At 56.1% G+C, this 12,845-nt stretch overlaps 4 protein-coding genes across 4 annotated transcripts; 3 read left to right on the forward strand and 1 right to left on the reverse strand.

Moving 5' to 3' along the window:
- Nucleotides 1–807: 807 nt before the first annotated feature.
- M409DRAFT_52890 (uncharacterized protein) lies at nucleotides 808–3,363 on the reverse strand (the record flags this gene model as incomplete). The annotated part of the gene is made up of 2 exons (XM_033812205.1): nucleotides 808–3,111; nucleotides 3,163–3,363. 2 exons carry the CDS (start codon nucleotides 3,361–3,363, stop codon nucleotides 808–810), a joined length of 2,505 nt encoding a protein of 834 aa, XP_033669790.1.
- Nucleotides 3,364–6,278: 2,915 nt separating this feature from the next.
- Nucleotides 6,279–8,300, forward strand: M409DRAFT_65258 (uncharacterized protein; the record flags this gene model as incomplete). Its single annotated transcript, XM_033816429.1, has 2 exons — nucleotides 6,279–6,357; nucleotides 6,418–8,300. The coding sequence occupies 2 exons, from the start codon at nucleotides 6,279–6,281 to the stop codon at nucleotides 8,298–8,300; spliced, it is 1,962 nt and encodes a 653-aa protein (XP_033669791.1).
- A 1,231-nt stretch (nucleotides 8,301–9,531) lies between these two features.
- Nucleotides 9,532–10,752, forward strand: M409DRAFT_20917 (uncharacterized protein; the record flags this gene model as incomplete). Its single annotated transcript, XM_033805618.1, has 1 exon — nucleotides 9,532–10,752. The coding sequence occupies one exon, from the start codon at nucleotides 9,532–9,534 to the stop codon at nucleotides 10,750–10,752; it is 1,221 nt and encodes a 406-aa protein (XP_033669792.1).
- Nucleotides 10,753–11,167: 415 nt separating this feature from the next.
- On the forward strand, nucleotides 11,168–12,811 carry M409DRAFT_65260 (uncharacterized protein; the record flags this gene model as incomplete). Its single annotated transcript, XM_033816430.1, has 1 exon — nucleotides 11,168–12,811. The coding sequence occupies one exon, from the start codon at nucleotides 11,168–11,170 to the stop codon at nucleotides 12,809–12,811; it is 1,644 nt and encodes a 547-aa protein (XP_033669793.1).
- Between the last annotated feature and the right edge of the window lie 34 nt (nucleotides 12,812–12,845).

Here is a 12,845-nt window from a genome sequence, read left to right on the forward strand (position 1 = left end):
TTCTACATTCCATCGCAGGATCCATCACGTTCTGTGGTGGCGATTCTGAGTGATAGACTTGGCGAGACGCCCGCTCTGTCTGTCTGCTCACGGCACGTTCGCGGCGTTCCCGTGTGAAGGATGAGGAGGAGGCTGAAGTGCCGGGCGCTTATTTGGACTCTCTCATTCCTCCGACTTCGACGCAGTGGTGGCAAACCACTGCACGCACGCCAGACCAACAACGACAACGACGTTGTCGACGCCGTCATGCTACATGATCATTGATGCATTATGATACCCCCGAGCTGCAGCAGGCAAAAAGCATCTGCACATATGCGCTCATCAAAAAATCTTAAACAACGTTCTTTCATGATCGTCGTCACACCTCAGTTTCAAGAAGAAGATCAAAGTCCTTCCTATCGAATCGTTTGTCATTTTGACTACCGCTACCTACTAACTACCCTTATCACATATTCCACTACCTAAGCACACTATGAACCGAGCGAGCCGCCGAGAGAAAAGGGAAGGCATTGCTTTTCGTGAGTTTGTCTCGGTACCGAAAGAAGTGCGTTTCGTGCCAGCGTGTTGCGATAAGTGAAGTTTGAGAGGCTGTGAATGAAGCCCGAAGGCAGGAATTTTCCTCCTGGGGTTCTTTGGTTTTCGTAGAAAGTCGTGTCGTTGTGATGCTTTGTGGGGGTATAATAATGTAGGTTCAGAAAGGATTGAAGAAGATGCCATCCCATCGTGCAAGAACCAAAGTCCGAAAAAAACGTCGCTAGGAAATAATCCAAACACCCTCATAGATAGATAGTCACCAGCGAGACATGCTCAACGCTGCACAACCCCATTAACCTCGACCTCAAACCCGCGTCCCTTCTGCTGCAACGCCTTGGCAATCATCAACTCCCTCATCCACTCGATGCGCTCATCCTTGCTCTTGACAGCAAAGTGATGCGTCTTGCCATCCTTCGAAGAAACCTCCTTCTTGCCATTCGGACTGCCAGCCTTCTCCGCCGAAGGAATCAGCTGGAACGCAAACGCCGTGCCATCTTTGACATTGTGGTGATCCGTCTTGATGCTCAGCGCCTTCATCGCGGCGGAGAGTTTGCTGTTGGACGGCACGCTGCTGCAGGCGACGGCGTAGTCGTCGACGTTGAAGGAGTCGAGTTCGGCGGCCGACAGGCGCGCGTTGGCGTGCATGGCGAGCTGCGTGCCCTTGAGGCGGAAGTGCGCGTCGGTCCATTCGTGGCGGAGCATTTTGGTTTTGCGCTTTTTCATCCAGCCCGAGTGGGAGCAGGAGGCGCCGTAGCCGAAGTGTTGCGTTTTCGGCGAGTCGTGGGCTGGGTCCCGGATGGTGGTGGAGTTGGCGCGCGCGATGTTCGTGGGGGTTAAGCTGGGGCGGTTGTTGTTGCGTTTGGGGTTGGAGGAGGTGGTGGTTGGGGAGAAGACTTCGTTTTCTTTGACGGCGGGGAGTTGCATTGAGGGGCGGCGCCAGGAGGGCGCTGCTTCGCTTGATCGGGAGTGGGTGCGGGCGAGGGGTTGTTGGGGACGGTATTGCATGTTTGGTGGGACGGATTGGGATGTATCCCTGGCCAGAGGATCTGTTGGTGGTCCGCACATGGGGACGTCCACTTCTGAGGCCGGCGTGCCGAGGCGGTAGATCATTTGCACGCCTGGTGAGGCTGTGGCGCTGCGGCAGATTGATGTTGCTGGTTCAGGGGTGACGACTGTGTGGAGTTGGGGGTCTGCGCTGGCGGAACGGGGGATGTCCAGTCGTGGGAGGCTTCGGAGCTGTTCAGGTGGAGCGGCAGTGTGTCGTGGTGGCTGCAGAGGTGGTTGAGCCTGCTGAGCACCGAATGGCGTGAATGAGTTGGAAGGGAACATTTCCAGTGGTGGACTTGGTGGTCCGTAGTGCGTGTGTGGCGGCTCGGTAGGTGAATGCATGTGCTGGAAGTGTAGGAACTCCTTGACGTTGTCTTGAGGGTTACGTGATCCGAGTTGGTTGAGCATGTCTTCATGCAGAGCAAACTCAGGCACTTGACCAGGACCGAGAAGATCTGATGAAGCGACGACAGACGGCTGAGCTTCAGAAACAGGGCGAACTTCATCCTCAACAACTTGTGCTTGAGGCTCGGACTGCTTGTGGACGTTGGGGATGATGTTCTCCGCAGTCGAAGCGTTACCTGGGTCGCCAGCGACGAAGATGCGGCCACCTTTGGATGGGCTGATGGGGAAGCGTCCAATGCCATGTTCATCTTGAAGTTGCTTGAGCTCTCTCTGCTGTTTTCGCCACTTCGCGCAACGCTCTCCCTTGGCACACTTGTGTGGCTTTGGTATGAGCTGTTCGATAGCGACGATGGAGACTGACTCGGCTGGTGTGATGATGTCTCTCGTCTTTGATGCCTTGCGACCCCGTCGTTTCTTGCCTCCAGTGGGAGTAGTGGGCCTTTGCATTCCCTCGACCGGTGTTGAGCAAATACGGCCACGGCTGGGTGACCTTCTCATGCTTGAGGTCCTCGGCGGTGGAGCAGTGCATGGTCGGTCAATATCCTGGAAAGGTGTCTGCTGTGGGCTGATGTGGCCATCCTCGCCTCGCAAAAGGCAGATGGCGTTCCACAGCTGATGTCGCTTGCCGAAGGATTGAATGTCGAGCTCTCGCAGGTCATCAAACTGTAGGTCGAGGAGAACAGCGCCGTTGATGTCGTGAATGTCGAAGCATTCGATGACTGAAGAATCGATGCCAGTCTCATACATCCAGTCGATGACTTGCTGTGTTGACCAAGACCGAATGTGAGCCTCAGGGTCAAAGACTTCCGGTTCGGGTTGCCGAAGAGCGGTGTCGAGCGAGTAGGCTGGATGGTACGAGGTCACGGGAGTTGCGGTGTCTTCGCTGAATGCAGTTTGAGCTCGGAACGAGATTTCCTTTGGTAACATCGGTGACATTTGCAAAGCGTAGTCGTAGTCAAACTCAGCCGAAACTTGAGATGACCGGAACAGATGAGGTCCTTTTGGGCCTTCAACCGGTCGAAGTCTGAGGTCGAACGGGGCTCTCTGTTGGCTGGAACGAGGGCTTGGTGTTGGAGCCTCGTCATACGACGATATCGTCGTTTGACTTCTTCTTCTGCTGTCCTCCTAGTGGAAGGTCAGTACTTGGTTTTACGTGCACGGCTCCCGGGTACTCACAGAGTCGAAGCTTGGCTTGGGAGAGTTGCCTTCATAATCGCTCTCATCTTCAAAGTCGGTGTCGAAGATTTCCGTCGCTTCTGACACTTGAGATATCGGTCGTGCTTGTGATGACCGCACATCGAATACTGAGGGTGTCTTTGCTCGTTGGAACATCTCGCCACCCGCCTCCAGAGGCGTAATGGGGGTGATGGCCTGCATCACGGCTTGGGATGGGTTACTTTTCGTTCAGCGAGTGTCTTGCTGTTGTCAATGATCGTGGTGCCACCGTCGCCAGTGTGTCATTGTCTACAAACGCAACAGAAATGCAGGTATACGGCGCAGAGGGGGACCAGATGATCTCCGTGCGCGAGGGCGCCATCATGGCCTTCTATACAAGATTCGATGCTGGTCGCGCGCGCATAAGCTCCGACATGTTGTGCAGCCGTGACCAGCGCTCCTGTGCATCAGGGACATAGCCGGCGCCAATTGCGGACTCGTGAGGTGCATGAGGCTGCAGCAGCAACGGCCAGGCCTGCCAATGGCTTCGTGGAGGCTGTAGGCCGGGGCCAGCATCCGACCTTAGATTCGTGACTGGCAGCCAAGTCATCCTTGTCACACATCGTGTCGTCGAGTGCCGGGCGGCTACAGGTCATTGGCCTGACGTCTCCATCAACAAACCTTGGCGGACTTCTCCTTCCTAATCGAAGCTATAGTGTCACTAAATATACTCTTCGAGCAAGATAGCAGGCTAATTGACCGTCTATCTTTGGCTCAGGGATCGCAGGATCAGAGTTGAATCCGGCCGGAAGATCAACTCAGCAGGCGAGCAACGCTTCGGGACGACGCGGCAACCCTCTCCAGGCGTGGCAGATCGCAGTCGTGTCTTGGTCGATACCTGCCCGAATGACTCGGTCCCGAGGGGAGGCATGCTCGTTCAAGATTGAGATGTGCTCGCAGTGTCCTGATGCAAGCACTCGAGCACAGCAGGACCCAGGTGTTTCGTGTTGCTACGCGACACTTGTTCCTGATAAGACGTAGAGTGCTTGCAGGTCGAGTGACACGGCACAAAGTGGTTGCATTGGACGACGCAAGGGACACGTCGCACAAGCTCCAGTCCCCAGCCCACTGCACGACTGGCACGAGAAGGCCCTCGATGGCGTTGTGTCACGGCCGCCTCCCAGCGCCATATCACGTCGAGCACGACAGGACGCGGCAAGGTCACAAGAGCTCCGCACTGATGCCAGGGCGGGACCGACCTGCAGAGGTGCGCGCAGCGTGACCTGGCTGGGAGCAAAATGATGAGAATGGGGTGAAATGAGTGGCGGAGGGCCGCCGTGCTCGATGGGCAGACTAGAAAGCGTCCGGCGGAGTCTGCAGTCGACGATGCGGTCGCGCTGAAGAGTCTAAGCAAATCAAGTCGTGCCGGAGCCGAAATGTCTCGCAACGCAGCAGCGAGCAGTCGACGCGGTGAGAGTCGTTTCCCTCCAGCTGGTATCCAATCGACGCCGTGAGAGCAGCACGTCGGCTAGCCATCTCCACCTGAGCATGCTCGAGTTGTGCCGCGGTGGGCGAGGGCCCAACAACAGCAGCGATGGCATGACGGACGCAAGGCGCGGCCATCGACCATACCAGCAAGCAAGATTCATTGTGGCAGTTATATGTTCTGCTGCCCACGCGACGTGGAAGAGGATGCGCAGTGATGCCACGAGGGTTCGCGCTGCTGCTCGTGGCCGCCATCGTCGCCGCGCCAAGCCGTCGCTGCCGTCGTCGTTGGAGACGGACCGCATCGAGCCCGGCCGGCAACTCTATTCCTCTGTGATCGCTCCAGCCCCGCCGCCGCATCTCATTGGCCACGTCTTTTAGTCTAGTTCCATCTTAATGCAACCTCATCACATCCCCTCAGACGTCCCAGCAGCCATACAGCGCCTGCAAGCGCTCAATTGTCACGCTCGAGACCCACTGCCATTTCTTGCTGAGAATACCGCTCGCCAAATGCGGACGCTCTGCAGGCCAATCGTCCGTTTCCCGATGCTGGCCAGCTCGCAACAGCGGACTGCTGATGAGCCCCCAGGATCGCTGTTGTCCTGAGGGTTCTGACTCTCGCGAATGCCAGGACATCCTGCCCTCGCACACGGCATTCGCTGCAGGTCCAGCAGCTCGAGAGTCATGCGGCTCTGTCCACAGCTGTCGTGTCTGTTCTTTGGTTAATGGCGCTCTCTAGAACAGGCTAGGTCGCCGAGCACAGTGCATGCACCTGCAAGGATGATCCCCATGGTCGTCAACGGTCCGCATCGGGCTGCTATCGCAGACTACTGCACGCAACACATCCGTTTTGTGATATGCTGTAACCGAAGCGCAACAGCAACATTGCGGTCAAGACTGAAGAGCCCCACTCGGTTCCGAGTGCTCCCTCGAACGATGCGGCCATACCATCGCGGCCTGCCAATTGTAGCGCAGAGTAGCCGTCGAGCGCGCTGGTCCGTCGAGAGACTGACATATCATCAAAAGAGCAATCCACGAGTCGACCACTGCCGGCGCAGGGCATATGTCTTGGGTGGGGCCAAGGTCGACGTTGCTCACGCCTCGAGGATGCTGGATCCACGACCAGCCTTTAGCGGGCATAGGCCAAATTGCGTCTTTGGCCAGTAGGGTGACCTCACGGGCGGCTGCAAGAATAGCGTCGACGAATCGATTCGCCAGATCTGCAGCCACAAGCTTCAACCGCCAATAGACGCATGCCTAACCTTTCACAAACCCGCACAATTAACAGGAAATGGCCGGCAGACCCCACACCTTGTGGACTGCCTTCATGCACCTTCGAACCTCCTCCAAGAATAGAATCCGGCCCATTTATGGTGCTTTTCGACGACTTGCGGTCATATAAGGTACTCGCCCTCAGAATTCCTCCACCAACCCACGCAGTCGTTGATCGACTAATTTACGGTCTTTTTCTTTTACCTCGTTCCTTCAGCAAGTAAAGCCTGCAGGCCAGGCTCTGCGAACCCTGTCTTTAATCGTTAGTAGCATCTCGGTCCCCTGCTCGTGTTTCCCGGCCATTGTCTTCGGAAGCTCTGTACATATCCTCCCGTATGTCTTCCTCTGCGCGACCTCCCATAACCAAACAGCAGTCGAAGATGGCGGCGCCCAAGAACGCGCCTCCCTCTGCAGATGCAAAGGCCGTTGCTTCCAAGATGCACCGGCGTTCGCGATCAGGTACGTTCCCATCTGGGGTGCATGAGCACCTGGAGCTTGCGCGAAACTGACATGTTTCAGGTTGCTTCACCTGTCGATTACGCAGGAAGAAGTGCGAGGAGGGGAAACCTGCGTGTAAAGCGTGCAAGCACTTGGGCTTGCGATGCGATTACAAGCGGCCAATGTGGTGGAGCAATGGCGAGCAACGACGGAATCAAAAAGAGTTGATCAAGAACATCATCAAAAACACTCAACTCTCCAAGAAAGCAGCGCAAGCTCAACAACAACCACAGCTCAACACTAGCTCGCCGCCACCACTCAGCCACTCCGTACCGACCTCAGCAGAAGCCCCGTTCGCAGAATCGTTCCCACAATCAAGATGTCCGTCAGAAGGTTCACCTTACTCAACAGGATGCGACTTTACGTACCAGTCACCGGAAGGATACTTCGCCATGCCACCTCCACCTCAACCGTATATATCAACGCACCCACAGTACCCAATGTTCTCGCCGTACGAGGTCGACATCAAGACAGAACGCGAGATCTTTGTCAACGACATCCCAACTCGGCGCGACTCGACCATATCAACGTTCAGCACCTTCCAGCCGCCGCCGTCTATGAATGGCATGTCCGGCTATCCAGCAGACAGTTGGGTCCAGCAGGAGCATTTCGAGAGCACGACCGAGGAATACACCGAAGAGCCTGTCGACTTCAACTTCTTCGAATTTCCTCATGGCCCAATCACCCCAAACCACGAGGCTGTCATCGATGTTGAGGATTGCGACAAGTACCTACTTAATCACTTCCTTGACAAGGTAGCAAAGATGATCTTCCCCATTCTCGATGCCAACCAGCATGGCTCTGCGAGGACAGACGTGATCTTGCCGGCGTTGGAATCGAACAAGGCTTACCTGCACTGCTGTCTAAGTGTAGCTGCGACCCACATGAGGACGACCGAGGGCATGACTGGCGAACAGATCGATAACGACGTTGTACGCCATCGCTATGCGGCCATCTCTGAGCTTTGTGAAGCATTGGGCCAGGACACAAACCACTCGCAGATCCTCGAAGCGACGCTGAGCATGATCTTCTTCCAATGTTCTGTTGGTCGACCAGATGATGCGCTTCCCGACATCCCATGGCACCAGCACTTCCAGGCGGCGGCGAGTTTGGTCAACAAGTTGGAGCTTGCGACGGCGGCCTCTGAACTATCAACGACTGGCCAGCATCCTTCATTCAACATGACACTGACCTCATGGATCGATATTCTTGGATCGACAATCGTCGGCAGACTTCCGGTTTTCGCGGACACATACCGAGAGCTCAACATGGTGAATGGCAGCGCTGGACTTTCAGAATTGATGGGCTGTGACGACAAGGTCATGTTCTTGATCTCTGAGATTGCTTGCCTCGACTTCCAAAGACAATTCCTCACCGATGAGGTGGTCCTGTGCGGATACGTCGAGTCTCTGGCAAAGGCAATTGGAGCAACAGAAGAGATGGCCGGACTCGTGCAGAGCTGCTTCTCCAGCACCGGCGCCATCCGACCAAAACAACGCGCCATCAACATCACCGCAGTGTACCGCATCGCCGCCCGAATCTACCTCTGCACGCTCGTCCCCGGCTACTCCCCCACGCAACCCAGCATGTGCCACCTGATCTCGCAATTCGCCGAGCTCATGAACTACATCCCCGCGGGTCCAGAAGGCTTCGACCGCTCCCTCGTCTGGCCCCTCCTCATCGCGGGAGGCGCATCCGTCGCGGCCTCGCCCTTCCGATCCATGTTCGAGGAACGGTGCGACCGACTCGGCGACGCGGCCAACTTCGGCTCCTTTGGCCGGATACGAGAGCTGCTGAAGGAGCTCTGGGTGCACAACGACGCGGCGGCGCTGCAGGGAGACTTCCAGGGCATCCGCTGGCGAGATGTGATGCAGCAGAAGGGGTGGGAGTTTCTTCTGATATGAGGAGATAGTACTGACCTGCTTCTGACTGTCATCCTGGCCTGGCTGGTCTCCCTACAGCCGTCTTCCCGCAGCCGACATACGTCTGAGTACAGGAGCGCACGAACCTTTCGATTTCACATTGCATAGCGACGGTGCATGAGCAGCACGACACACCAAACACAGCATAATCCCGGGACTCAGCTTCCTTCGAGATGAGACAGATTTTTGAATTTTATTGTAGATGATACCCACGGCAGAAAGAAAAACAGGAGGAGGATGATAGACGTTTTTATCGGGAATGTTAAAGAGATGTGGAGGAGATGATTGAAGCACAGGACAAGATCTTTTTCCCATTGAGCATCTAGTGCAGCTCTGCTCGGGAAGAGGCCACAACCATCTATGATGAGAAGTAGGAGGAGGAGGAGGAGGAGGAGGAAGAAGAGGATAATTGTGGTGTTGGCGGTGGTTGGTGTGGCGTGGTGGTGGAGAGGTAGTGGAAGTAGAAACGATGAAGAGCAAATCAAGAAGATTCAAACTACAGCACATCTCAAACGCATCCATTCGTCTACTGCATCATTTCACCCTGAAGGGCTATGCAGAAGTCGTTGATAATAGTGTTGATACCAATAATGCTGTTGAATTTGATGAACGAACCCTCCCTCTCCACCACCTCCACGGAAGCTCACGCAGACAGCGGCCGGAGAAAAGACAGCTCCAGGTCTCCGCTTCGTGGACTTCTCGCTCGGTTCGGCAGCTGCTGCTCTTCTCTTGTGGCGTTTTCCCAAAATAGACACAGGCAAGTTTGCTGCATCAACGCATGCATCGAACAAGCAAGCCAGCCAGCACAAGCAAGCAAGCAAGCAGTTTCATCGTTTCGACGTCCCGCGATCAACGAACCACGCAACAGAAACTGTCGGGAAGCCCGCTCTACTAGTCGTCGATCATCCTCAGCGTTTCTCGCTGTTTGGAGGAGGCACACAACGGCTTTGGTTGTGGGACTTGCTGCTGCTGACATGCTGAGCTTTTGAGTTGTTTGAAGGACGACGACGTTGCGGCTCTGTTCGATACCTACATACTCTATACCTGATTTACCGGCCGATTCCCTGCCTGCACACGTGCGGTGCACATACCTCTGCGCGTGGCTAGCAGGTAGCGGGGCGAGCGAGCGAGTGAACTGGAAGCTGCACCGCGTGCTGTCTCAAACGGGCGAACCGCATCGATAAGAAACCCCGAACACACACACTGTCTCACCATGACCACCAACCCGTCGCCCTCCACGACCCGCCCCATCTTCGAACCCGTCGACACCTCCTTCAACCCCAGCGAACACTCGGCGCGAGACCGGGACGACGTCGAGAGCCCGTCGCTGACGAGCGGGAACGCCCTCGCGAGGTTCGAGTTCGAGCCGGGCAGGAGCAAGGATGGGACGAAGGTGTTGATGGTGGAGTGGGAAGAGGATGAGAGTAGCAAGCGAGTTGCGGGGGATTGGGAGATTTCGTGGGAGGGCAAGAGGACGGTTCTGCCCGCGCGGGATCCGGTGCAGGAGGAAGGGGAGGAGGCGCCGGTCAATCGGCTGTACTTTTTGCTTGGACCTGGGGTGTCTGTGCCTGGCGCGGTGAAGTTGCAGAAGGGGAACGCAAGCAGTGCGGTGACGTGGAGGACGAACCCTTTGCCTGCGATTTTTCCGCCGGAGTTGGGTGCCACGGCGCGGGCGGCGGGGAAGAAGGGCGTGCTGCATACGATCTGGGCGAAGAAGAGGTTGCAGGTTCTCACGAAGGAGATCGAGCAGGAGGAGAAGGATAATGTGGAGGGGATTGGGTTGGAGATGGCGGTCGCGGAGAAGGAGTGGATTGAGCAGAACTTTGGCGTCGTGGCGAAGCCCGGGAGTATCAGCCTTGCGACGGCGCCGTCTGCGATGGCGTCGGTGATGGGGCAGGGGAGTTTGAACAGTCCTACGAGTCCGAGGAGTCCTGGTGGGGGGAGATTGATGGATAAGTTGAAGGGGTTGAAGATTGGGACAAGCGAGCAGGATCTTTCGGGGCGGAAGGAGAACGAACAACAACAACAACAACCGCATGGATACCACAACCCGCTCAGTCCTGAGACGTCCGACGTGGCGGTTGGGTCGTTTGGCAGCTTTGCGGCGTTGAAAGGCGCGCCGCCTCCTTCGGCGATGGCTGCTAAACCCCCTCAACCGCCTCAACCACAACCGCAACCGCAACCGCAACGGAAGATCGCGGCGCAGAGACCGCCGGAGTCGTTTGCGTCGCAGCAGCGGCAGGCGGGAGGGATGGGCTCTCTGAACGCGTTTGCCAGTGGAGATGTGGGTGCTTCGAACGCAGCGCAAGAAGATACGGGAGATGATTTGTTTGCTCTTCCCATGAGTCCGCGAAGCCCCGAGATGACCAAGAGTCCGTTTTCGTTCGCCGCGCAGGATACGGTGAAGTATTTGGATGGCGAGAAGGCGTCGTGAGGCTGCTGGAGATTTGAGGGGTATGAAGGGCCGATCAGATAGAACATCAGCTGGGAGGATAGAGAAGGGGAAGTGAATCTGAATGAAGGGTCATGGAATGGGCTGTAGAGCAGTATTATATCCCCCAGGTAGCCCTTTGGGGCAGAGCTATCTATACCTAGGCAGTGAATGGACAGTCGTGTCGAAGGGTTCTATCTCGCACGTAGGATCACCAGAGTCATGCAGACCGTAGGCGACATCGTAGAAACATGACTAAATCGTATATGTATCCCACTAGCGTATGTAGAAAGCTTCATCAAAGCTTTCACATGTGAAGCCGTCTCCCAGAGCCAAAATAGAGTTTGCGGGCGAGCTTCGCAGCACTTCCGAAACTTGCAGATAGATGCACAAACTCACCACCACCCTCACCGTCAACATGGCGAAACGACCTGCGGAAGCCTCCCTGGAAGAGACGGTAACGGATTCAGCTGCGTCGAAGAAAGCGCGTGTTCAGGATGCGCCCGGTGAGGATCTCCCACCTCCACCTCCACCTCCACCAGCGGATCCAGTGCCTGTTAATGGGCATGTGAATGGTAAGTCAGAGGCGGAGCGGGTTGAAGATGAGGGGGATGAGGAAGAAGAAGAGGATGCGGACGAGCGAGCAGCAGCGAGACAGAGCGCACCAGCAGCAGGCTATTCCGATCTCTACCTCGACACGATTTCGCGACCACGCCTAGACTTCGATTTCGAAAAGCTGTGCTCCGTCACACTCTCCAACATCAACGTCTACGCCTGCCTCGTGTGCGGCAAGTACTACTCAGGACGAGGACCCAAGACACCGGCGTACTTCCACGCGCTGGAGGAGAACCATCACGTGTATATCAACATGGAGACGAAGAAGGTGTACGTGTTGCCGGAGGGGTACGAGGTGAAGAACAAGAGCTTGGATGATATCAAAGTCGTTGTGGATCCGCGGTTTACATCGGAGGAAGTGAAGGCGCTGGACAGGGAGCCGAAGCCTGCGTGGGATCTGCTGGGCAAGAAGTATATCCCAGGATTCGTGGGATTGAACAACATCAAGGCGAACGACTATCTCAATGTCGTGGTGCAAGCGTTGTCGCACGTCACGCCTCTACGGAACTTCTTCATGCTGGAGGATCTCTCGTCGCGGCCGGAGCTGGTGAAGCGCTTCAGTATTCTGGTCCGCAAGATCTGGAATACCAAGGCGTTCAAGTCGCATGTGTCGCCGCACGAGCTCATACAGGAGATCAGTATTCGCAGCGGGAAGAAGTTCTTGCTGACCGAGCAGGCTGATCCCGTGGACTTTCTGAGCTGGTTTCTGAATAACTTGCATTTGGCTCTGGGTGGGAGCAAGACGAAGCCGAAGAGTTCGCTTTTGCAGAAGATCGTCCAGGGCTCGCTGCGGGTGGAGTCGCAGGATATCAGTGCGCGCGCAGATGTCAGTGATCGGTTACGGTTCGAGGATGCAGCGATCAAGTCGCAGAGCTCGCCGTACATGATCCTCACTCTGGATCTCCCTCCCGCGCCTCTCTTCCAGGACGACGTCGAGAAGAACATCATCCCGCAGGTCCCGCTCACGACGATCCTACAGAAGTACAACGGCATCACTGCGCAAGAACGCATGAACACCCGAATGCGCTACCGCCTCCTTCATCCTCTCCCACCATACCTCATCATGCACGTCAAACGCTTCCAGCCGAACAAATTCCTCCAATCCCAGCGAAATCCCACCATCGTCACCTTCAACCCTCGCGCACTGGACATGTCGCCTTATATCGAGCCGGATCCGAAGCTTCACCCGACCGGGGAACCGGTCATCTACGATCTCGTTGCGAACATCACGTACGAGGGCGTCAAGGTGCGGGATGATTCAGTCGAGGGAGAGGCAGAGCGCAAGGTGTGGAAGGTGCAGGTCAAGGAGGGAGGGGAGAGTCAGCAGTGGTGGGAGATGCAGGATCTGTTCGTGGAGAAGGTGAATGCGGATCTGCTGTCGACGAAGGAGAGTTATGTCATGGTGTGGGAGAGGCGAAAGAACAGCAAGGGGAAGGGGAAGGCTTGAGGCGTGAAAAAGCTGTGGTTCTGAAGACTACATG

Source organism: Zasmidium cellare, assembly GCF_010093935.1.
Source record: "Zasmidium cellare ATCC 36951 unplaced genomic scaffold M409scaffold_11, whole genome shotgun sequence".
Classification (NCBI taxonomy): Eukaryota; Fungi; Ascomycota; class Dothideomycetes; order Mycosphaerellales; family Mycosphaerellaceae; genus Zasmidium; species Zasmidium cellare.